Source organism: Gymnoscopelus microlampas (genome assembly GCF_963454915.1).
Source record: "Gymnoscopelus microlampas genome assembly, chromosome: 19".
Taxonomy (NCBI): domain Eukaryota; kingdom Metazoa; phylum Chordata; class Actinopteri; order Myctophiformes; family Myctophidae; genus Gymnoscopelus; species Gymnoscopelus microlampas.
The window spans coordinates 26581193-26607272 of NC_139956.1; the positions used below are offsets into that span (position 1 = coordinate 26581193).

General features: G+C 43.5%; 1 protein-coding gene across 3 annotated transcripts in view; it reads left to right on the forward strand.

The window, feature by feature from the left end:
• Positions 1-3380: 3380 nt before the first annotated feature.
• The window catches only part of pacs1 (phosphofurin acidic cluster sorting protein 1), a 95015-nt gene continuing 72315 nt past the window's right edge, over positions 3381-26080 (forward strand). For all 3 annotated transcript variants that reach the window (XM_084042478.1, XM_084042479.1, XM_084042480.1), the window contains exon 1: positions 3381-3846. In XM_084042478.1, the coding sequence (XP_083898604.1) occupies positions 3674-3846 (173 nt within the window). In that variant the 5' untranslated portion in view covers positions 3381-3673. The remainder of the gene's footprint in view (positions 3847-26080) is intronic.

The window sequence follows — 26080 nt, forward strand, 5'->3', positions numbered from 1 at the left end:
ACCGTTTTGGACATATAAGGTTTCCGTCTGACAGTATTTGCCTTTCCTTAGTTGACAAACCCCTGAGCCTGAGGGGAAAAACTCTAGTGTTGTTTTGACTGACAAAATAACAAGGTGTAGATCATGGTTTGTCCACTTGAGGGGGACAGAGTACACCTGTTTGTGACAAGTCACCTGACTGGCTAAGAAACATAGTGACCTAAATAGCAGCTGAAACAACCACATGCATACTCGGTCACTGGTTCACACACACAATGCAGGAATGTGTTCCCACTGCATCATTGTAGACGGGCTCTGTGCGTTCTAGCCGTCCGGGGGTTTTAGCAGGTAGCCTGTAGTTGTCAACAAACGTATTGGCAGGAAAATATCAGCACTGAGGCATGTTGATGGCTTTGCAAGTTATTTCACACAGACCTCATGAGTTGAAAGAATGTCTGAAATAGAAAAGTCAAGGAAGGAACACTGTGTAGCCTAAATGGAACTTATCTAATGAGGCTTGGCTGGCACCCCGAGAGGCAATGACTTCATCTATTGGCACATATGATTTTCCATTATGAATAGGTGTCAGTTGATCACTTGAACAACACCGGTGTTTTTGAGAGAGAGATTACCTATACATAAGTTTTGTAGTAATGAATAACTGTAACGACTATTCAATAAGCCCTTGTTATAAAAGTTCCCAAACTAAATCCAGTCCGATAGTGTTGCCTGCCCATGTTGGCGCCTCATTAATAGTTACCGAGTTTGTTGGATCAGCTCGTCTGTGTACTGTGTGTAGCAGAGCTAAACCTCACTTTATGATGACGTTTCCAAACTGCCCAGCATGCATCTTAAATGGCAGATTGGGATTATTACCATTCATACATTTTAATCCCCCTGATTGTAATCTCTTTATCCGCTGAGTGGAGTATAGTACACTTCACGTGAATGTCTGCGCAATACCGATACAACCATACAGATGTGGTGCCAAATACCAATGTTTAGCTCTGCTTGTCCCTAATGGAGGGGAAAAGTTAGAGGAGTAGTTCACCCAAACTTGACTTATTTTCTATCAATTACACACCCCATGAAGCCTTGAATTCATGGAGACTTTTTTTTTTTTGTCGAATTCCTGAGCCAATAATTTGGTGACCGGGTCATTGGTCAATAGGAGATTCTTTGAGTCTGACAATGTTAGTCTACTACCCGCCAGTCATCAAATCATTGGCTCAGGAATGCGACAAAAACATTTCCATGAATTCAAGGCTTCATGGGGTTGTGTAATTGATAGAAAATAAGTCATTTTCTGGGTGAACTACTCCTTTAAGTTCCAAATGTCCTGAGCTCAACCGAACTCCTCAGAAGGTGCCATCGGTAATCATTGGCACACTTTCAGTCAGGTGACATTTAGGGACAAATGCGTGACAAAGTGCCTACAGAACCACGTCACCTCTTAGTCAGCAAGTTGTACTTGTGCTGCGACTGCCTGAGTGATTGTCGACCATGATTCATTTTCTATACATTCATGACTTGTAGTCGTGCATAACGACCTCATGTTTCAAACGGAGAGCGCGCACACACCGTGACGTACACCTGCTGTTCTTCTGACTGGAGTGTGCCTCTTCCTGGCAGTAATGATGACAAAATATTACCCAGGTGCAAAAGTGCAAACACGGTCATGTTGACGTTACGAAGGATGGGTGTTGTCTACCGGTAGACAGCTACCGGTTTTGAACCTTTTGTCAGGGTGGGTGAGAGCAGTATTATTGAATGAATGAATGTCTTTATTGCAGACTCATGGTCCATAAAAAACATACAATTACATTCATCAATAAACATAAATAAAAACAGTCCAAATGGACAGCTTGAAAAGTATTGACTTATTATTTTGAGGTGTGCAACATTGTTTTCTCACTCAACAGTAAACAAACTAACATATAGTATAAGTGTATACAGGTTATCTGCACATTTCTTAAGTTACAATTGATTGGCTTTTAAGACCTTTTTAAAACCAAATAGTCAAATATTACATAAGAAAGAGGAAAACATTGTGGAAATAGCCGATCTACAAGGAAATATTTCGCAATATTTATCCGTGGAACCGAGTCAAACTAAATGTAATGCCTCAACTCCTACAATTACAAGTGCTTGTCAGGGTGGGGGGGTCCCCAGTTCAAATATGATTATTTTGGTGGGTTCTCAGTTCAAATATGATTATTTTGGTGGGTTCTCAGTTCAAATATGATTATTTTGGGGTGTCACCAGTTAAAATATGATTATTTTGGGGTGTCCCCAGTTAAAATATGATTATTTTGGGGGGTTGTGGCCTGTAAAGGTTGAGAACCACACCACTAGTTTGGGAACCCTTGGGTGAGGGTACAGGCCTCACTCACCCCCCTCACCCAGCCCCTCCCTCTCTCTCTGGTCTGCCTCCCTCACACACCACTGTGTGTGTGTGTGTGTGTGTGTGTGTGTGTGTGTGTGTGTGTGTGTGTGTGTGTGTGTGTGTGTGTGTGTGTGTGTAGCCCCTATGTGTGTGTTGACAGCCAGGGGAAGAAACGATGACTTAGTTGGTGGGAAGAATATTTTCAGAAAACACCTGACTGGCTTTATCATAAAAACAACAAGCACACTGGTCTTACTCACTCTGTCACAGCCAGGGCACTATCACTGTCTGGGAAATTCCATTATATTTCTTTGTGTGTGACTGAGGGATCAGCCTCAAATCCAAACTTGAAATTCCCCCTGAAAGCAAATAACCAATGGTTTTAGATGTCTTTTCAACGGGTTTTCAATCGATCCCACTGTTGGCAATCTGCCAGTGTAAGGTTACTATTGGCATTGATTCCTTTTGATATGTTTGGCTATCAAGATAACCACAAGCAGTCAGTCTTACAATGGGGCTTATTGTCCAATATGAAACTCGATATGACCATATTAGTCAATTATTACTAGAAGTATCGGCTATATTTGTCACAAGGCTGACATTTGGAATAATTACAAACTTTCAATCAATGTTAAAACATTTATTAAATATTATTTAAGTATCCCTATCACACCCCCTCTCTCTCTCTCACACACACACACACACACACACACACACACACACACACACACACACACACACACACACACACGCACACACGCACACTTGCGTGTGTGTGTGTGTGTGTGTGTGTGTGTGTGTGTGTGTGTGCGCGCGTGTGTGTGTGCGCGCGCGCGCGTGTTCGCGTGCGTGTTTGTGCGTGTGTGTGTGTGTGTGTGTGTGTGTGTGTGTGTGTGTGTGTGTGTGTGTGTGTGTGTGTGTGTGTGTCTCTCTCTCTCTGCCTCTCTGCAAAGGGAGTCATGCGTCTTTAACTAGAGGCGTAGCTCCTTTTGCTGCTCATTGTGTGCGACTCACTTCGGGGAGAAATTTCCGCTTCCTGCAACCAGCGATAAACACCAACCATAGCGAAGTTGAGTCAGAAGGGAGAGAGACAGAGAGAGGGAACCAGGGAGGGAGAGAGAGAAGAAGAAGACGCTGACGGTAATGTTATCGTTATTATAGCTCGCGATTAGTAGAAATCGGATCAACTTTCGATCGCCCGCCAGCACTTCCCGCGTCGGCGAGCAGGAGGACACATTGTTGCGAGACAGACAGCATCGGGTGATCGTATATATCTGTGTGTTGATCGACCGTCCTCCAGCCTCCAGGATGTCGGAGCGAGGAGGAGGGCTCCCGCGGACCACCGGTGGCGGCGGGGTCCCCTCCCCGCACATGCAGCCCTCCAAGCCGGTCACCACCATCTCCTCCTCCGGCCGCCCGGTGCACATGAACCTCTACGCCACCTGGGAGGTGGACCGCTCCTCGCCCAGCTGTGTGCCCAGGTAAGAGAGGGGTTGACACGGCCAGGGTGTCTGTCTGTATGTCTGTAATATGTCTGTCTGTCTGTCTGTCTGTCTGTCTGTCTGTCTGTCTGTCTGTCTGTCTGTCTGTCTGTCTGTCTGTCTGTCTGTCGCCGAGGAGGATGATCATGATGTCCTGTCATGATTTGGAGGAATGTTGTTGTCAACACACCGTGACATCTATGTTGTGTGTGTCAGCCTGTCTGATCAAGCCATGCAGGGCGTTCTAGGTCTTACAACCGAATGGACTAGTTGGAGATGAGATCACATGCCTTTTGTCAGTTCCTGTGTCTCTATTTAAAAAAAAATAGCAGATCTACAAGCTCATAGCGCGGCACGAATATGAGCTTGTAGGTCTGCTATCATTCTGCTCTACAAACCCCCTTATCGCCCCTCTGATGTATGCAGAGCCTGTTGCATTGTATCACATTCGCCACAGATTGATACATTGTACCACATTCATCACAGATAGATGCATCGTCACTTTACATCCATGATAGCCTTGGATCAAGACTATAATAGATGTATTTTATGCATATGTATATACATATGTAATAGTCTTGATCCAAGCAAGGCTACATCCATCCATGATATGTTTTGAACATTGGCAGTTTGATGATCATGTCTAGAGGAGGAGGTATTTTTAAGAATACATGTTGTTGTGACTCACTTCTGGCATGCAGAAATCAAATGACACATTCCTTGGACTAGTCTTCAATCGATTGAGTCCATCGTAGACTGACTGGCTGATGTAGCGACATCTATGTATATGGTTGTTGGCTGAACAATGAGGCAAGCCAGACCAGAAATGCTCTTGGCTGTTGGCTAGACACCTTAACCACTAGGCACGATGCAAACAATAGACACCTGAATAGTCCTTTTGTTGTGTTTTGTAATTGGAACACAGCAGGCTGCATGGCATGTATGTATGTAGGCTATGCATGAATTGATTGTGGGTTGGGGTAAAATATTGAATGTTTCAATAACATTTACTTCAATGAAGCATAATATTAAAAACGCAGCCTTGAGGTGTGAGGGGAAAAATGATGTACCAAAACCATCTCACTATTTGGCTTCCCCTTTTAAACCTGTTCATCACCTGATTACATTTACATAAAGACATGCATAGCACCATCGAGGTACATTGTTAAGCTTTTTAACCAAGCAATACATGGTATTTTAAATATCGGACACACACATGAATATCACAGTTATAATGCTTATAAATAGTGGTGTTACCCAGTCCTTTTTGCTTGTAGGAATTGGGTATTTTTGGATATGTATGTTGCACGTATGAATGAATGTATGAAATCACAGTTGCACATCACTTTATTGGTGTGTAGTGTAGTGGTAGTGCACTCGCATCGCTGCAGCTCCTCTCTCACACAGAACAGGGCATCTTCCACATCTGAACATGTTTCTGACACGCTAAAAGCAACATGGGAGATCCTATCCACTGGCATTCATTGAGCTGTGAATGTCTGTGGCCGTCATAGAACCTACTGTATGTCATGAGGAATATTAAATATCAGGGGTTTAGCAGCTTCAACCGAAGCTCTCGTCATTATAATATGATCCATGTGCCTGGTTATTGGTTTAAGCAGCATATTGTTAGAGGGTTAAGATATGGAATTGCTTAGCTGCCTTATTCGACTGAATTGACAAGTCTGCCGCAGACGGAATGCTGCCGCATGGTGATGTCTGTTCAAAGAGAACCATAAAATGATCCAATGAAGTTGCATTACATCCTATTCTATATTAGTATACAGTACATATACCATAATAGTATGTGTAACATCTTATACACAAGTCTATGCCACACACTACACAGTCATTTAACCCATTAAACTGGGAAAGCAGCTGTGTCATTTCAGATTTCTGCATACACAATAGCAGATCTACAAGCTCACAGCGTGTCACTTTGTGCCGCTCTGCGAGCTTGTACATCTGCTATTTTTTTAAAACATTTTTGAAAGATCTTGAACCTGTGAGACTGATTTCTAAGGCATTAGTAGAATTGGCCTCAAGTCTTAACAGGTTAACATTATAGACGTCAGAGATGGATGAACATCACATGTCTTACCATGTAGATTCTACACTGTAAGCATTTGCTGCTAGACTGTTAGAGACTAATCTTTTACTGAACAATATCAATACAGTCTAAACAAGAGTCAGTATTTTCATAGAGCGATGCAGCCAGGGCTACTGAATGTGATTAGCAATAAGCCTGTGGTGGTGAAAGCACTAGAGCTCGAACTTTATATATATGCTGACATTTTAATGCTGCTTCTGAAAGGCTTTGGGGAGAGCCCTCCAGGGTCCATTATTTTGCCTTGTAGTATTTTGGAAGTGCGTGTGTGTGTACTGTGTACTGTGTAGTGTGTAGCGTTGGGATCCGTTAGGATTTTAACGATTAAGGTTCCTTAATGATTCCCTCTTAACGGTCCGATTCCTTAACGGTTCCCTTTAATGATTCCTATATAGGGGGTTCCAAATGGACCCTTACAGGTTTGTAACTCTGAGAGTGTACAAATGGAACCGTTACGGTTGTCCTTGAAATTAAGAAGTGTGAGGACCATATGATATGTCATTTTCTTTATCAGACGTGAAGTCCACATAACCAGCTCTGACTGTGTGATGATGAAACCGCTTCCCAGAAACGGTTCCAAATGGGATGCAACCGATTCTAGTTCCTCAATGTTGGATCTGGTTCCTCCGATTCATCCAGTTCCGGATCCCGTTCCCAACTCTGGGTGTGCACGTGACGTGCGTTTACACTCCATTTGTGAATAAATGGGTGCTTTTTTGCTTCCATATGTTGAGTGCTGTGCATAAATAAAACATGTAATTAAGCCTACATTATGCACCACAGACTCTATATTCCCTATTGCCAGTTTTGCATCAGATTTATAACCACTAGAGTTGTTGACCTTGTTTACTCCATCCTTCTTGGGTGTGAAAGGATTAGGACCTTTTTAATTACAAAATACCCACAGACGCTTCCCTATGAATGTTTAATGACACCATTTTGAAATAATGTGATATGTTCATTTATTCATCTCTCGTTGTTGTTTTTCGGCTTCGCCGGCCACTCACTCAGCTTTGATTTCACGAGAGAGAGGGAGACAGCAGCATTAAGTAACATGGGAAAGAGATACACACACGCACGCACGCACGCACACATGCACACACACACACACACACACACACACACACACACACACACACACACACACACACACACACACACACACACACACACACACACACACACACACACACACACACACACACACACACACACACACACACACACACACACACACACACACACACACACACACACAGACACACAGAGAGGGAGAGAAAGCTAGGAGCTGTTAGTCATCTACATTTAAATGGCTTTTCCCTCTCAGACACAACAAATACTGGACTATTCAGAAATCCCAAGGCGATGGCAACAAACTTGTGACACACACAACAACCTGTCCTCTTGTACTGCGTCAGATTAGAAGGCCCTGCTGCCACTGAGTTGCAATATGCTTTGGCCATATTAAAAACCTTTAAGAATGTACAGTATGTATCACACATGCAAGCATCATTTAGTCTCTGTCGGGTGGAAAGCTCATATGTCCAAAAAACATTTTGCTTTTGTGTGACGCTGTAGTATGATCAAGTAGGACGTTAATTTACACACAAAGTTCAAACATGGAGATATGAGGTTTCTGCCCGACAGCAACGATTTCATATCCTCTCTGCCAATAAGATCAGGCTCTGTGCTTTGTCTCTGCGGTTTGGAGTGATACAGGAAGTAATAATGTAAGGGTCAACCTTTTTTTAAGTGTTTACTTGGGCTGAATGTGGGCCGTTCTGCGTTCTTTGACAGCGTTCTCGTTGCTTAACCCATTCAATCCGGGAACGCATCTCTGTCGTTTTAGATTTCTTTGGGCCATTCAAAAATAGCAGATCTACAAGCTCATAGCGTGGCACCGAGTGCCGGGCTATGAGCTTGTAGAGCTGCTATTTTTGAAAAATCATGAAAATGTGTGCAAATCTCTACAAATGTCTTCTTAATCCCAACAGCTTTTTGAAAAAAAACGTATGTTGTTAACAGTGGGTCTCAAACATTTTCATGTCAAGGACCCCAAAAGCTATGTTTTTGGCCGCCGATCCCCATCAAAATATGTTGTTCCAGGGACCCCCCCCAGAAGCAAAGATTTGAGTTAAAAATGTTGTTTAACAAAATATACTATTCAAAGATTTGCACAAATGTTCAAGATTTTTCCAAAATAGCAGATCTGCTATTTTTGAATAACCAAAGTATAAAGTAATGGTTATAGCTCGTTGCTAAAGTGACACAGATGCGTTGCCGGATTGAATGGGTTAACCGTCGTCTCAGGAAGCTCTTACTGCCCGCTTCCCCCCCTAGTCGGGGATTTGTTACTGTAACCTCTTCCTGTCTACCCACAATGCCACTGGGGGTTGCTAGTTATGTGTGGTGTTGTGGGTTAAAGTTGAAATGGCTATTCTCTGAATCCTGCATTGTGTGAAACGGGGATAAAGGGTTGAACACATTCTTCTACAGTAGTCTACTTTAGAGCTGCACGATTATTATGGTTAAAATTATAATTAGTTTTGCGTAAAGCAGCGCTATGTGACTTTCCTCTTCTACCCCGGATTTGAACCCGGTTTCCTGTGCAAGTGCTGACATTTTTACCATTGAGCTAATAGAGCCTGCCTGCTTGCTCAGGGGATAAATTGAATTTTGACCATCAGGTCAAATTTGGGTCAGATCCTGTGTCTAGGTGAGACATGACCTTTGACACAATCTAAATGTCTCTAAATGTCTCAATAGAAGAACAGGGAGACAGTAAGGTCCAAGTAAGGTCAGGTCTGTTACACTTAGAATAGAAATACAAGCACCCCAATTGTATAAGTTATGTTGTATCAACATACTCTACCATGCAGATTTGACAAAATTACATTGTATTCATTAAAAAGAAAGTTACATAGTGAGGCTTTAATATTGTAATCACGATTATTAATCAGTTGTTAGTGATGATTTTTGTTGGAACAAAATATGTCTAACATTTCTTATGTCTTTGTTGCTTAGTTATTGTGCATCTCTGTGCCACATTTGTGGTCAAATAGTATTTAGGCTAATTGTTTCTGTGGTTGCATTGTTCCTCTGAGAGCCTAATGGATGTTATGCTTTGCACAATGTTCTGGTTATTTAATCCTTGTGTAAGGAGACCAGGTGCAACAGCTGACACATAAGCTGTTTGATTTAATTGCCAACCATAATTGTGAAACATAAAATCCAAAATTTTGATCACTTCTGATTAATGAATGCAGCCGCAGTGCACCTTTTATTATCACACGACTCAAAAAGGGGTTTGAAAATCTGTCTGTTTTCGAAGATTAAATAAAAGTTTTGCTTTGTTATATTATGCTATGAGTGAATGGAGAGTTGTTTATTTGTTTGTTTGTTTATTTGCTAGGATCCCCATTAGGCTGTTGAACACAGCCTTAGAACCCAGAACCCCGGGAGGGGGGTTTGTCTATATCTTGCCTGCTCTCTGTTCTTACAGCTCTGGTGGTGTGTGCCAGACTGCCAGTGATTGTCAGTAGCTGACAACCACTGAGAGAATAATTGCGGATGTGAAATGTGACAGTTTTGATCTATCTATCATCACACATTTTTGTGTGATAATAAAGTACATGAAGCAACCAAAGCATAAAACAGAGTTATTGTGTGTACCGCGTAACTTGAACCCGGTTTTCTGCGGATTTGAACCCGGTTTCCTGCGCGAGTGCTGACATGTTTACCATTGAGCTAATAGAGCCTGACTGCTTGCTCGGGGGATAAATTGAATCTTGAGGTCAGGTCAGAAGTCTTGTCAGGTCCTGTGTCTAGGTGAGACATGACCTTTGACCCGATCTAAATGGAGGGAGTCAAAATACAACCACCACAATTGTATAAGATATATTGTTAAAAAAAAAAAGTTTGAGAAGCACTGGGCGTACATAATAAGCGAAGGATCATGGGTCGTGTTTACGTGGTCATCCTCAGGCTGTTACCTGGTCCACTGCCTCTTCAGTTCAGAGCCGAGTTCACCGAGTTCAGCGTTTCTCTTGACCTCACCTTCTTTTTCCCTTCCTTTTATTATGGAGGAATAAATCATTTCACGCTGGCTCAGGACCCAGTTCTTTCAGTACAGTGTGAGTGCATTATGCTGTAGCGTTGCTGTCGGGGGAGAAACCTCTTATATCCATATTTAAACTTTTTGTGTTTTTCTTCGTAAATGATCGCCCTCCGTGATCATACTACAGCGTCACGCGCGCCACGTTTCGAGCTTGTGGGTCTGCTACTTTTTGAGGTTTTTTAATTTGAATCCTGAAAAGAAACAGTTTTGGACATATGAGGTTTCCACCCGACAGAGACTTATTTATTTAAAAAGACAAAGAGACAGAGATTTATTCCCCGCATTGTCTTTTAGTTTATGTAGCGTCATCCCAAAACACACACACACACACACACACACACACACACACACACACACACACACACACACACACACACACACACACACACACGCACACACACACACGCACACACAGGAAATGCATATCGTTGCTGGCGAGCAGAAACCTTGTATCTCCGTATTCCAACTTTTTATGTTTTTTGATAAATGAATGCCCTACTTCGCCATACAGAGTCACAGAAAAGTAGCAAAAATAGCCTATCTGCAAGCTCACAACGTGTCGCATTGCGAGCTTGTAAATCTGCTATGTTTGTTATTTTTGATTTTGTTTATATAAAAGTGAAAGTGGTTAAAAGTGTCTGAGGGTTGTTATAAATATTGAGTGTTTTTCCTCAAGTATTATCATCTAGCTTGTGACTAAATAATAGCTACATTGGATCCATTGGAATCCATTTCTCCCCATTTTCTGAAAAGTAACAGTTTTAGACATACAAGGTTTCTTTCCAACTGACAGTGACGATATTATGCACAGTATATTATTCACCTCATGAATATGCATAAATACACACAATCATGCACACACACACACACACACACACACACACACACACACACACACACACACACGTCGGCATCTACACACACTTGACACTCACACACTTTCACCTACACCTCCTCATACTCGCACCGCGACCGGTGTATACCGTACACACACACACACACACACACAGAGCAGTGTACGCTTAGTTGGCACGGTGCCCTGCTTGGCCCTCTGGTCCTGCTCCTCTGTCACAGCAGGGGGGCGCGGCGTTCGTTCTCCAACTAACCCTGGTAGCTGCTGCTGCTGCCCGTGGCTTCACACCTTAACGCTTCTGATCTCCCTGCATGTGTAGGGGGTGGGGGGGGGCTAGTCTGCAGCAGCAGCGCACATAGGTGGCATACCACAGTTATACATGGTGTTGGCTGTCTAGAGGAATGTTGACGCCGCGTGCCAAGGGTTTACATCATCCAAAGTGAGGTTTGGATGTAAACTCTTTAGGCAATCTGTACATCCTGCATCGTTTTTAACCAGCACTTGAGCCCCAGCATCCATATTCAGGGGGGGAAGAGAACAAAATAGCAGATCTACAAGCTTGAGCTTGTAGATCTACTATTTCTGAAAAATCTTGAACATTTGTGCAAATCTTTGAATACATATATTTTTTGATACAACATTTTTAACTCAAATCTTTGCTTCTGGGGGGTCCCTTGAAGAACATATTTAGATCTGGATCGGCGGCCAAAAACATAATTTTGGGTGGTCCTTGACATGAAAAGGTTTGAGAGTTTCTTTCAAGCAACAGACATCTGTAAAGATTTGCACACATTTTCATGATAAAAAAAAAAGCAGATCTAAAAGCTCATAGCGGCACGCTATGAGCTTGTATATCTGCTATTTTTGAATAGCAGAGCTTGTAGATCGGCTATTTTTGAATAGCAGAGCTTGTGTATCTGCTATTTTTGAATAGCAGAGCTTGTGTATCTGCTATTTTTAAATAGCACAGCTTGTAGATCTGCTATTTTTGGAGATTTGCTGTAGATGGGGGGGGCAGTCCAAGTAAGGTCACGTCTGTTACACTAAGAATAGAGAGTATAAGTTAGCCTGGCTTCAGACCATAGACTGCCCACTCACTGAGTGAACTGCGTATAGTCTGATATATTCAGGCTAGGTATAAGTGGTTATAGATCTCCTCCTCCTCCTCCTCATCGTGCTGGTCGTCTTTGTGTGCAAAGCCAGTAGCGGCATCCCTGGAATGGAGCCCATGGCCGAGCTGTGTTGTCGCATTACTGAGGACGAGAGCAGAGAGGGAAAGTGCCATCGTCGTGACCGCGGCCTGGAAGTGGGTGTCGATGTTGTGAGCAGAACGTGGGATTGTGTCTGTGCTCTCTTTCTTTAACCCCTTCCCTCCCCCCCAGGCTATCCATTTCCATTGAGCATCCCAAAGCCACTTAACCCATTAAGACCGGGAAGGTCTTAATGGGTTACGAGCTTGTAGATCTGCTATTTAAAACAAATCAAGTGAACATTAGTAACTCAAATCTTTGCTTCTGGAGGTCCCTGGAACAAAATATTTTACGAAATTTCACTTAAAAATATATATTCAAAGATGTGCACATCATTTTCGCGATAAAAACAAATTTGCAGATCTACAAGCTCTACAAGCCCAAAGTAATTGGTTAAGCCCTATATGCTTTGTCGTACGACGAATAGCGAAAACAGACGATCTACAAGCTCACAATTCTAATTCAAGTCACGATGCTATGCGTTGTGAGCTTGTTGATAGGCTATTTTCCTAGAATGAATGACATAGGGACTCCAGGTTTAAAGTGTTTAAAAGCTGACGCTCTTATTGAGTGACTGATGGTTTACCCATACTAAAGGGTGATTTATACTTTAGTTTCGCACCGCCGCCATGCACAGCAAATGGCAGATGTGCACAGCAGCCGTGGCACCCAGATGATGTTCCTGTGATCTCAAGGACGTTTATGATGATGAGAGGGGAATCCCTTCTAAATGGCTGTCCCATTGGGAACTCCTTCCCCAAAGACGTATAAAGACCAGGAGGACACATACGACCGCATGCTGCATTTAGATCAGACCATGGCTCGGCTGGCAGGGAAGGTATTCACAGATGTTTGGTTGTTTGGATGCTTCACAGCACGGCAGATGTGTGTGTGTACGTGTGTTCAGCATGCATGCATGGCCGCTTCAGAATTAAGCCTCTTATGACGGTGTTTGGTGCTAAAACTATGCAACACATTTCTGTTTGACACATTTAGCTTAGAATATAAGTTCCTTATCAGCGAGTGCAGCGGTATCTTGAATTCCTACATTACCAGTTATTACAAAACAGGCAAGCCATGAACACACTAAGAGAATTTTCACTGGAAAAAAGTAAATAAATACAGTAAATAAATAAACTGATACATTTTTAGACGCACCTCTCCTACTGCACGTTAACACAATTATTTTAATCAACCAATCATGTGCTAGTAACCCAATGCGTTTAGGCGTGTAGCCATGGTCAGGAAGATCTGCTGCAGTTCAGACCAGACATCAGAATGGGGAAGAAAGGTGATTTGCACAACCATCTCTAGGGTTTACAGAGAATGCACCAGACCAGGCAACGTTTCTTCTATTGACCAATTTTGCTGAGCCTGTGCATGTCGTGTGGACAGTGGTGTAAAGTAACTAAGTATACTTACTCAAGTACTGTACTTAAGTACACTTTTCAGGAATTTCTACTTCTACTGGAGTGTTTCCAATTTTCAGTACTTTTACTTCTACTCCGCTACATCTCAGAGGAAAATATTGTTACTTTTACTCCACTACAATTATTTGAAAACTTTAGTTTACTTTCTAGCTACTTTGTAGATTTATATTTTTATTACTAAACATACATTAACCTCTTAAGCTCTAAATATATTTTTGGCTAATTGAAAATAGCAGATCTACAATGCGACGCGGTGTGAGCTTGTAGAGCTGCTATTTTCAAAAGATTTGAAAACTTGTGAAGAGGGACATTATGCATAATGAGTACTTACTACTTTTTATACTTTAAGTACATTTTGATACCAATACTTTTACTCAAATACATTTTGAATTCCGTACTTTTACATTGCAGTATTGATACTTTTACTTAAGTAAAACATTTGAGTACTTTTTCCACCATGGATGACTCTAACCCGAACCCTTCTGCATAACTCTGTTGTAACCCGGTTAGTTTAGTTACTGATGCCTTTTCTATGTGCTCGAACCAGTCTGGCCATTCTCCTGCAAGGAATTTCCGGCCACAGAGTTGCTGCTCACTGGATATTCTCTATTTTTCTCACCCTTCTGTCTGTAAACCCTACAGATGGTTGTGCAAGAAAATCCCAGTAGATCAGAAGTTGCTAACCATTGGGCAAATTGGGGCAAGGTTCCCGCCTGATCAGAGCCCCAGTTGACTTCCATTATAAAATGTAAGTTCAGATATATATCTTTAAGTGTAAGGAGGTACTTCTGTAGCCGTAACTGGCAGTGTGCACATTTGGCACAAATCAGTGTGTTAGCTTTGGACACGCAGAGAAACAGACCCTCTTCTAGTCAGCTCGCGTCTGAGGAGCCACATCGTAAAAATAGTTTTTACGAGCTGGCTCTGTAGGAGCCTAGCATCTATAAGAGGGCCCGCTACTAGAGTTGATTAAGAACCCTTGGCTCTGGGCGCTAGGCATGGAGGTTCTTGCCCATTCTTTGCTGGACCGATCAGCGCCAAATGTCTTGTGCACAGTACTGCCCAGTAGGCAGTATATAATGGAAGTCAGTGGGGTTTGGATCAGGCTGAAACTGTGCCTACATTTGTCGATGAGTGCATGCCAGGCTCCTTTATTATCAGATAGGTGGGCCGTGTGCATTTTCAGAGCAGGGTTATTCTTTTTTTTTTTTAAAGATTTGTTTTTAGTTTTTTTCTGCCTTTACTGATAGTTATTAAGTGAAGATGGACAGGAAAGAGACGGGGAGAGACACACAGCAAAGGCTGTCGGGAACGGGACTCGAACCTGCAACGTTCTGTCATGCTACATCAGAGCCTAAGTGCCCGAACCGCTAGGCCAGCGATCTGGGCCAGAGAAGGCTTATTTTAACAATCAATCAATCGATCTACAAGCTCACGCAACGCATTGCGACGCAACGCGCGGTGCGCTTGTAGAGCGACTGTTGTCGGTGTGTGCGACCTCACCGAGCACCCGAGCATAAATCAATCTTTATTGCGTAAGTTTCTCCGTCCATCACGACACCATCATCAGCTAATGACCGAAATGACATTAAAAATAAATGCTTCTATGTACAGGCGTAGTAATGAATACTGTGGCTGGCATGAAGAGTTCAGGATGCAGTAAATTATACATGCTGCATTTGTTAACCCATTCAGTCCGGGAACGCATCTGTGTCATTTTAGATGTCTTTGGCTATTTTTGAAAAAGGTTGAAGTCTTTGAATATATATATTTTTAAAGCAAACATTTGTCATTTGTCAAATGTTCATTTGTCAAACATTTGACAAATGTCTTCTAAATCCTAACAGTTTTTTTGAAAAAACACTTTCTATATCAGTGGTTCTCAAATGTTTTCATGTCAAGGACCCTCAAAATGATATGTATTTGGCCGCGGACCCTCATCTCAAAATACTTTGTTCCAGGGACCTCCAGAAGCAAAGATTTGAGTTACAAATGTTCACTTTAAAAATATATGTATTCAAGATTTGCAAAAATGTTCAAGATTTTTCGAAAATAGCAGATCTACAAGCTTGTAGCCTGAGTGCAATTTTTGAATAGCCAAAGAAATCTAAAATGACACAGATGCGTTCCCGGATTGAATGGGTTAAGAGTCGTGTGCTATAATTGCCCTGCAACACAATAGTGGGAGTATCTGACATCGATGGCTCTCTTCATTCCTCGAGTGTCCGAGCTACGCAATACACCCAGCTCTCTCTCACTCTGCCACACACACACACACACACACACACACACACACACACACACACACACACACACACACACACACACACACACACACACACACACACACACACACACACACACACACACACACACACACAATGAGACGTGGAGATAGAGCCAACACACTTTCTCAGCTTTATCGGTGTGAAATATAAAGACACGGTGTGTACGTACATACACACACACGCACGAGCGCGCGCGCACACACACACACACACACACACACGACTAGCGTTGATTAAGAACCCTTGGCTCTCTGGGCGCTAGGCTTGGCGTTGCCCATTCTTCTTCCGACAGGCTGAATGGTGGCGAGGGCTGAAGTTTCCCCAGTGGCTTTACTTGGCTCGGGGACCACTTAGAGATAAGGTGACATTCAGTGTATACTGTGTATATACCACTGAGCTCACCCACCTCACACTTCCTCTCTTCAGCCAGTCTTCAGTCTCAGCCTTTTTTCCCAGGGGGCCATACTTCGATAAAGAGAGTGATGGATTGAGAAGGTCAATGTTGGCCGTATATTGCCCATGTCTGAGATGGATGCTATTGTGTCTAGATCAGCGATACCCAACATGGGCCATGGGGATATTGCATGTGGGCCTCCAAATAATCTGAAAAACACTAAGATTTTATTGATGATATTACATTAATATAAAAAATAATGTTTTTAAAAAATGTCATGGTATTTTTCTGTAAAACCTTGAAAAAATCGGTTTTCTTTGAGATACCGCGGGGTCCTTGACATGAAAAGGTTTGAGAACCACTGACATAGTAAATAGTTTTTTCAAAAAACAGTTAGGACTTGGGGTTAATTCCTTCACCACTGATGTTACATTCACACAGTCACACTAGAGGCGACAAATCAACAGGCTACAGGTCACTTTCAATGGAAGCCAGAGAAATGAAGCTATAGAAACTGAAAGCTGACATTTGTATTTTTCCCCCAATCAATTACTCACCCTATGAATCCTTGAATTTATAGAGAATTGTTTTAGTTTCTGTTGCATTACAATATTCCAATATTTGAAGAATTGTAATAAATATAACTATATTTGCTTCACCTGGACAGGAGTATGCCTCCCAGTGATTACACTGAGAGTTTTTTGGAGTTAATACATATTTATTTTAATATAGTTTTGTCTCTGCCTCTTATTTACTTCAATTAATCAAATATTGGAATATTAGATCAGGAATGCAACACAAACAATATAATCTCCATGAATTCAAGGCTTCATTGGAAGAGTAATTGATAGGGGAAAAAAAGTCATTTAGGGGTGAACTGTCCCTTTAAACTCACCCTTTATTACAGTTTTACAGCTTTCTTTTGTTTAGTTTTTTGTTGTTGCTGCTAGTGTAAATGCAGCCTTACCCTACGGTCCATGGCATTTACTCCGTTCAAAGGTTCAATACTGGGTAATTGGTAGTTGGAATGTTTTGCACAGCACGTACAAAAAAAAGTGCTTTCCATACAGATTCAGCTGTTATGTCTGGAAATGAAGTTGTTTTCCAACTAGTTGTGGTTTCAGTTTTTGGAGGCTAACGCAGAGTGAGAGTATGGGACCTGACTGGAATGAGAGTTTAGAAATACAAGACTTTATTTTTATAGAGTCTAAAAGTTACAGCCCGACTGATTTTGAGTCCGATGCCGATCACGATTTTGAAGAGTCCTAGACCAGGGGTCTTCAACAGGGGGTCCGGGACCCCTAGGGGGTCCTCAGAGTTACTACAGGGGGTCCGCCAAATCTTTGTGTGAAATAATTTGTATTTTTTACCTTAACCCCTTGAACCCTAGCATCCCTTTTCCTGAGGAGAACTTTAGCCAAAAATAGCAGATCTACAAGCGCTGCGAGGCGTTGTGAGCTTGTAGATCGGCTATTTTTGGCAAAGAGGTGTAGGTGTAGAGGGAAAAAAAGAGCAGACCAAGTAAACAAAAAAAGTTTAATCTGAAACAAAGCTTTATACAATAGGGAGGGGGGTCCCTGCTCCATCGCTCTCTCAGCTAGGTGTTCCCTGGTCTGAAAACGTTGAAGACCCCTGTCCTAGACCATTGGGTCGGAAAGGTTAAAATCGCGACACCTTGGCTCATTTGGCTGCATAACTTTCGACAAAAATGACCGTTAAATCCGTCAGACCGATATATCAGTCTGCGGGCTCTACTAAAGCCCAGCGAGCAGCCCTTATATGTGCCTTTACATTGCCTTAGGGCCCCATCACTAGCGTGGCTAAAACCATCCTGACAAAATGGATAACAATTGACACAACGCCACAACCACAGCTTTTACCAAACATTTGGTGGGCGGTGGCTGCCAGGTGGCCAGGAGCACATCTGTGCTACGGTAGTGGAGGAGAGAGAGTGATGATGGACAACAACTGGTCATGCTGCTGCCTGGAAGAGGAGATTAGGGGTTGTTGTTTGAGGACAGAGTGTGTGTGTGTGGGTGCGACTGTGTGCGTATGTATCGCTTGATGGTGTGTTGTTTATTGTTCCTGACAGTGGCCTCCATCCGATCCAAGCCTTCCATCTGGCCAGGCCACTAGCTAATATGGTGCATAGCTAGCTGCACACACACACACACACACACACACACACACACACACACACACACACACACACACACACACACACACACACACACACACACACACACACACACACACACACACACACACACACACACACACACACACAGATTACTGTCCAAGTTTTGGGGACGCCCAGCTATGTCCTGATGTCTGCTCCGCTATGTCTAATATAATATTACATAATCAAGGACACAGCGGCATAAAAGAACACGGTGTTGGAAGCCAGGATCATACTGACAACAGGTGCACACAGACACACACATACACACACACACACACAGACAAACACACTCTCAACGGGCTGTTAACTGAAAGAGGTATAATTTTTCTCTCGAGTACAGTTGTCACAGATTTTAAATTATATTGCTGACAGAGCCTTTTCCCCATAATTTCTGCACAATAAAATTATAAAGATTAAAAGCTATAAAAAGCCAACGTTAAGTTATATTTTAAGTACTTTAAGATTACCATAAAAAGGATTGTTTTCTGTAGTGCACAGGTTTGATCCATAGGCAGGCAGCTCTGGCCTTGTTGTTTAGGAGGCTGTCTGGAACACCTCTCTCTCAAAGGACCAAATTATGTTCTGGTGATGATTTGAAAATTGCACTAGTCCACTGGGACACACACACACACACACACACACACACACACACACACACACACACACACACACATACACACACACATACACATACACATACACATACACATACACATACACACACACACACGGTAGACATAATCATGAATGTTGTCATGTTGCAATCATGCAGTCGTGTGTGTGTGTATACAGGCAGGTAGGTACTGTAGGTGCATGCATAGGCACATTCCTACCTGCCTGTGTATGTGCCTATGCATGCAAAGTGTGCGTGCGCACATCTGAAATCCCCTACCGCTCAGGTTACTCATTATTCCCCTGGGGTGATAACAGTAGCTCCACACACTTTAAACGCTGTAGTGTGTTGACCTTGACACTTTGCCCGTGGAGTAAGTTTGATTGATGCACTTTTTATTGCCCTCAAGTTGGCTTGGCTGGTCTTGAGTGCACTTGAAGTTTAATAGCCTGCACCTGCAACAGACAACAACAAGTGTCACTCGAGAAACTAGCGAAAAATGGGGATCTCAGGCTTCTAAGTGGTCAGCCCGTGACAAATCAGTTGTCTGTGACATGTCAGCTCCGACGAACACACCGACACATACTCAAACAGACAGCCAAACACACAAAGGAGCCACCCCATGAAAACAACAAAACGATAATTAAATAAATATTAGTGGCTTCTGAACTGGCAGCATCATACCCACAATGCATTGTGATTCAGGTGTAACGTTAAACTGGTTGTTTATTTGGTTAAAGATGGTAAGGATCTGGGAGAGCAGTGTGATGTCAAACGGGGTCATCCCTATGTTCCCTGGGTTCTATGTTCCCCCACTAGGTTTAGGGTTAGGTTTAGGTTGAGGGTTAGGTAAGCAGAGCTTGTAGAAAATAGAAATGTCTTAAAAATTAACCACTTTCAAGTAACCTGGCATCCCTATTTTGGGCTCTCATTATAGGTGAAAGGTTTGAAACATAAAACATAGATCAGCTGTTTATGCTATTCGTCATACAACAAAGTAGGCCTATATGGGGCTTAAGTGGTTTATGAGCCATAACCTAAATATTGAAGACCTGAAGTATGCATGTTTATCAATGTTTAACATCCAGTAGGATTCATTGGTGTGACATTTGCCTTGTGTTGCCAAGGTAATAGAAGAACAGTCATAAAAGGGAAATTAAACCTTAGGCTCATTTTGTTATTTGTTTTTCTATTAAAAACATGGCAGGCTCGTAAGCAACACAGCTGCAGCCAATACAATTAGTAACGGGTGTGTTGGATTTAGCTGTGCTCAGAGCCATGGAAGTGCCAATGTGCAATCATGGACAGTATTGACGCACATAAAATCTAACAACGCACTCATTATTAATTTGATTAGCTGCAGGCAGCTGTGACGCTTACATCACAGTGTACTAATAGGCCCCTTTTCTGTTTGTAAATTGTTTTTAATGACATTTTTCACTGGGCACTGCTTCGAGGCAAAACATTAGCCGAACACGGTAGACAGTCAATACGGTCCATGCCAACACTGCCCATCAATTTAGTTAGCTTGTTTTTTTTGCTACCCTGACATCTTACTATAAATGCACCGACTCTTTGTATGTGTGTCTGTAATCCATGTATCTCAAGAACCGTTCAACCGCCCGACTTCAAATTCACCACACACGTCACAGACGACCAGAGGGAGTGCAGTGGCCGGTGTAGAGTCTGTCGGATAGACGGTTGTCCAGAACCACCAGAAAAGGCTCTGTCCGTGGCCCAAATGAGCCAAATGATTGCCATGGCAACCCCTGCAGCCGAAGCTTAATTTGGCAAATCCCCTACACCTGTCCAATTCCCCACACCTGCCATTTGATTACTTAGTCGGTCCACTTTCCACTGTCAGTTTGCACTCTTCAGACATTCTCTACACATTCTCCAAATGTTTACCACTGTACAAGGACTTTCCAGCAAGCTCACAGCACGTCACTTTGTGCCTTGCTGCGAGCTTTACTGTACATCTGCTATTTTTGATTTTTTTTTTTTTACAAATCTTGAAAGGCATTTTAGAAGGCATTCGTAGTATGGGCCTCAAGTCTTAATGGGTTAAGAAGGAAAATGGTTGGCAGTTGAGAGAAATGGATCAAAACTATTTGTGTACTAACCAAGACTTGGGGCCAACGCCAACACATTGCCCACTTCCCATGATGCTTTTCACATCACCCACTTCCCATGATGCTTTTCACATCACCCACTTCCCATGATGCTTTTCACATCACCCACTTCCCATGATGCTTTTCACATCACCCACTTCCCATGATGCTTTGCACATCACCCACTTCCCATGATGCTTTTCACATCACCCACTGCGTCATCAGCGCCCATACCCAGGGTGGGGTTGGCGAAAGGGCCTACGCTGTGTGGAGTTTGCATGTTCTCCCCGTGTCTCCTAGGGTAGTTAATACCCTCACAAAAACATGTAGTAATCCTGGTCACTATACCGCCTCCCCCATGACAGCCGGGGCGCCTGATGGAGGGGAAGGGAACTGGTTGGAATAACGTGTTCCTTCCACGCGCTACGTCCAACCAGGGAAACTCCCCCCTGTCAGGTGACAAGAAGGTTGGCTCTCATGCACTGAAGGAAGCATGAGCTCGGCCCTGGCCTCCCAGGCTGTGGGGGACTGGTGTAGCGCTGGTGTAGGGCTGGTGTAGCGCCCAGGATCACTTAGGAAATTGGCACCGGGTGAAAAAAATGGGTTACAAAAATCGCGGGATAAAAATTATAGAGAAAAAAAGAATGTAAAGCAACACAACCCCGTAAGAGTCTTGTTCCAAGATGAAGTGGTAGAGTAATAGTTAGTGTCACTTCTTTGAATTGTGTGACACTGCTAGGTTACTTCCATTGAATTCATCAACATAGCATTACAAATCTACACAATAATACATGTGACAATGTGACAATAATGCTTATTCTGATGCTGATTCCTGGGTCCATGTGGTTAACGGGAGTGCATAGCAACATAGTTGATAAGCATGGACCACCACTCCACCCCCATTCCCCCTTCTCCAACAAATGGATAAGCATTTAGGAACTAAAATATTCATTGTTACTGGTAAAACCTATTACTGGACTAGAATCTAGCAGCTTCCTATCTCGGTTTAGCTGATGCTCGCCTCAAATCAGGTCAATTATGGCTGAATAGGGGACACGGGCGAGGCGGGTGAGGGCCGGGGGGGTCAATAATCTGGAAGCTAATGTGATTGGCCACTCAGATAGTGGCTCCCTATTCCCATTGCCCCCCCCGGCGGCATCCCATCGAGCGGTGTGTGTGCGGTTAACGGTTACGCCATCAAACGGAGAGTGTGCCGTGATATCATTGTCGCCCTGTCTGCTGCTAAAATGGATTAGACGTGCAATCTTAATGTTGGTGTGTAATCCCTCTAATGATGGGTCAGTTGTATTTGTGCATAATGCCTTTAACAATGTAACACCCTATGGTTAGACAGACACATACACACGTGCATGCGTGCGCGCACATGCACACACATCACTCAGTAGTAGACCAAGGGTTCCCAAACTTTTCAGGCCGCGACCCCCCAAAATAATCACATTTGAACTGGGGACCCCCCACCCTGACAAGCACTTGGAATTGTAGGCATTTAGTTTGACTCGGTGACCCCCAGTTTGGGAACCACTGTAGTAGACTATTTAAACCTGAATATAACACACGTGCCTCTTTGTTTACACTTTCCCTGTATCTTATCTGTTACACACACACACACACACACACACACACACACACACACACACACACACACACACACACACACACACACACACACACACACACACACACACACACACACACACACACACACACACACACACACACACACACACACACACACACACACACAGAGAGAGAAAGTAGTCACATGCTCTGTCTGGCAGGGTAAAGAGCCAGCTAGCGGTAGGTTGTGTACTCTGGACGAATTGGCAAACGGTGGTAACTGTGAGTGCTTGTTTTGATGATGCAGCTATTAGCTATTAGTCCGAAGTATCATTGGTCCGACTGCACATTACAACTAAACCTCACTCTAACCTAACATCTTGTCGGACTATTGGGATGCTTGCGTATGAGCAACAGCCCCTAAAATAAATCCCATGAATTCCATGAATTTATAGGAGCAAATGTTGACCCTGTCCTCCTTAAGAAGTAAGGCCCGAGTGTGTCCTCGCCAGTAGATGAAGGAAAATAGAGCAAGAGAGAATGAGGTTGAACGAGGGAGAGCGAGAGAGAGAGAGAGAGAGCGAGAGAGAGAGAGAGAGAGAGAGAGAGAGAGAGAGAGAGAGAGAGAGAGAGAGAGAGAGAGAGAGAGAGAGAGAGAGAGAGAGAGAGAGAGAGAGAGAGAGAGAGAGAGAGAGAGAGAGAGAGAGAGAGAGAGAGAGAGAGAGAGAGAGAGAGAGAGAGAGAGAGAGAGAGAGAGAGAGAGAGAGAGAGAGAGAGAGAGAGAGAGAGAGAGAGAGAGAGAGAGAGAGAGAGAGAGAGAGAGAGAGAGAGAGAGAGAGAGAGAGAGAGAGGTTGATAATGAGGGAGAGTGATAGAGAGAGAGGTTGAGGAAGAGACTGGATAAAGAGCAAGATGTCTCTTGGCATTTGTACGCATTCACTGTGAAAGCTATTCACCTTTGTTCAAACGTAGATATAATTCATAGAGAGACCGTGCAGAGAGGATACAAAACAGGTGAATAAAAGACCTCACAGGCTCACACAAACGGTCCCTTTCTGCCGGCCTATTGAAACCTTGCACAGTGCAGTCACATGATCCCACACACTGGGTTAACGCCATGTTGTTCTCCTATCTCCTAATGTGAATCAACGGTTTAGAAACCCTGCTCTCTTTAGATTTACAGACGGTGTGGTGTGTGTGCGTCACATTCAACTTTTTCACAGCAGTTCTCGTACAACTCACATCTTTTAGTGCCTGACTGTGTGTGTCTGTTATTTTGCGCCTTGGTGCGTGCATGTATTAAATCTATGCGTTTTTTTTTACACCGAGTCGCTGCAGCTGCTGAATCACGTCCTCGGGTCACCTTTCGTCTTACAACAAATGGTGTGTGCATGTCCTCACGTTGTGCGAGTGTATTTATGCACGTTTGGGTGCTTTCTTGTTTGCCTGGGTGTGTGTGTCTGTGTGCCTGTGCATGAGCGCTTGTGCGTGTGTCTTATATGTTCACCTGTGTGTGTGTGTGTGTGTGTGTGTGTGTGTGTGTGTGTGTTTGTGTGACAGAGTGCTGTCGTTAGGGTTGGGATCCTGTAGGATTTTAACGATTCCGGTTCCTGATACGTTTCCGTCTTAACGGTCCGATTGATTGACCGATTCCTCAACGTTTCCCTTTAACGATTCCTACGGGGGGTTCCAAATGGACCCTTAGAGGTCTGTAACTCTGAGAGTGTACAAATGGAACCCAATGGACCCGTAAGGGTCCATTTGGTTCCATTTGTACACTCAGAGTTATGATGGTCCTTGAAATTAAAACGTTTAACGTCTGTTATATTGTAATTGCATAGCATACGCTAAGTCCACATACCAGCTCTGAGGAAGAGAGAAAAAGATTATTGGGGGGGGGGGGGGGGGGTGCCAAAGAGGGAGCATGTGAGGACGTGGAGGAAGAGGAGAACAATGAGCAGAGAGACGGAGGAGGGAAAGATCAAGTGCAAGACGAATGGACGAGGGGAGAAGTAAAAGGAAGGATGGAGTGTTTGGGAGTGGAGGACCAGAAGGGAGGACAAGAAGGATGGGAGTGGGAACAGAGAGAAGGATCATCGTCGTCACGGGGGAGGAGATGGAATGAACCTCTTTGGGGTCGTGGAGGACATCAAAGAGACGAGGAGGAGGAGAGCATGATGGACTAGTGGAAAGGAGGAGGGGAGAACCACAGCCGATAGCCAGGGAGGAGAGCGAGAGAGAAATGAAAAGGAGGCGTAGGTGATGAAAAAGAGGAAGGGAAATTGAAACGACTGGGAGGACAGATTAAAGACGGAGGGAGAGTCGGAGAGCGAGAGAGAGGGAGAAGGGAGACAGTTTATACAGAGAAGAGAGGGATTAGGAGGAGAAGGGAGTCATAGTGGGAGGAGGGGAAGAACGAGAGGGATTGAAGAAGAGGAGAGAGAGAGAAGGGGGCTCTATATATAAGAAGAGGAGTACATCAAAGCTAGGGTGATTGCAATGGAACGAAGGGGAGGTGAGTTGATGGCGGGATTGAGTTTGGCCTCTCTCTGGTTCTGTAGCATCTCACAGTAAAGCTACCGTAGCAAGCAGCTACTTCCCCTCTGTCTTCTATCCAGGGGACTGTCCTAGTCCTGCCGATCAGCAGTACTGTAGGTCCAGCAGTACTGTTGATCCAGCAGATTCTGTTCCCTCTGTAGTTTCACACCCTACCTGCCACTCACCACTCATACGCCTGCGGCTCCCCACTTAAATCCTCTATTCTTTGTAAAACTGAGCCGGGTTACATCTGTGCTTGGACTGCAGTTTTTCACATCACCTTTTTTGGTATCGCCTTAGGCTTGCTTGGAACTTGGTACTTGTCACAGTAATTTCTTTGTACATTTAAGTTATTTGTCATAACTGCCCTGTGTAATTTTTGTTTCCAAAGCCTGAAAGGCTATAAAATGAAAATTTGATTCATATGTTCCAATGTTCAATGCCAAAAAACACAATTAAATCGTTAATCGCAATTATTTGTGTGACAATTAACCGTCGAGTAAAATGCCACCCCCCAGCCTCGGGGTGGCTGTTACATTTATTATCTGTACCGACTGAGGAGAGTCAGTTTCTTAACCCATGAAGACCGGGAAAGTATCTGTGTCATTTTAGATTTCTTTGGCTATTCAAAAATAGCAGATCTACAAGCTCATGTTCCCGGATTGAATGGGATAAGGCACGTTCATGTCTGCAAGCTGTTTTCCGTTTAAGGTTTACGTAACGACTTAAGTACTAAGTGTATTACCGACCGCGTACTCTCTGTCATGTGCTGT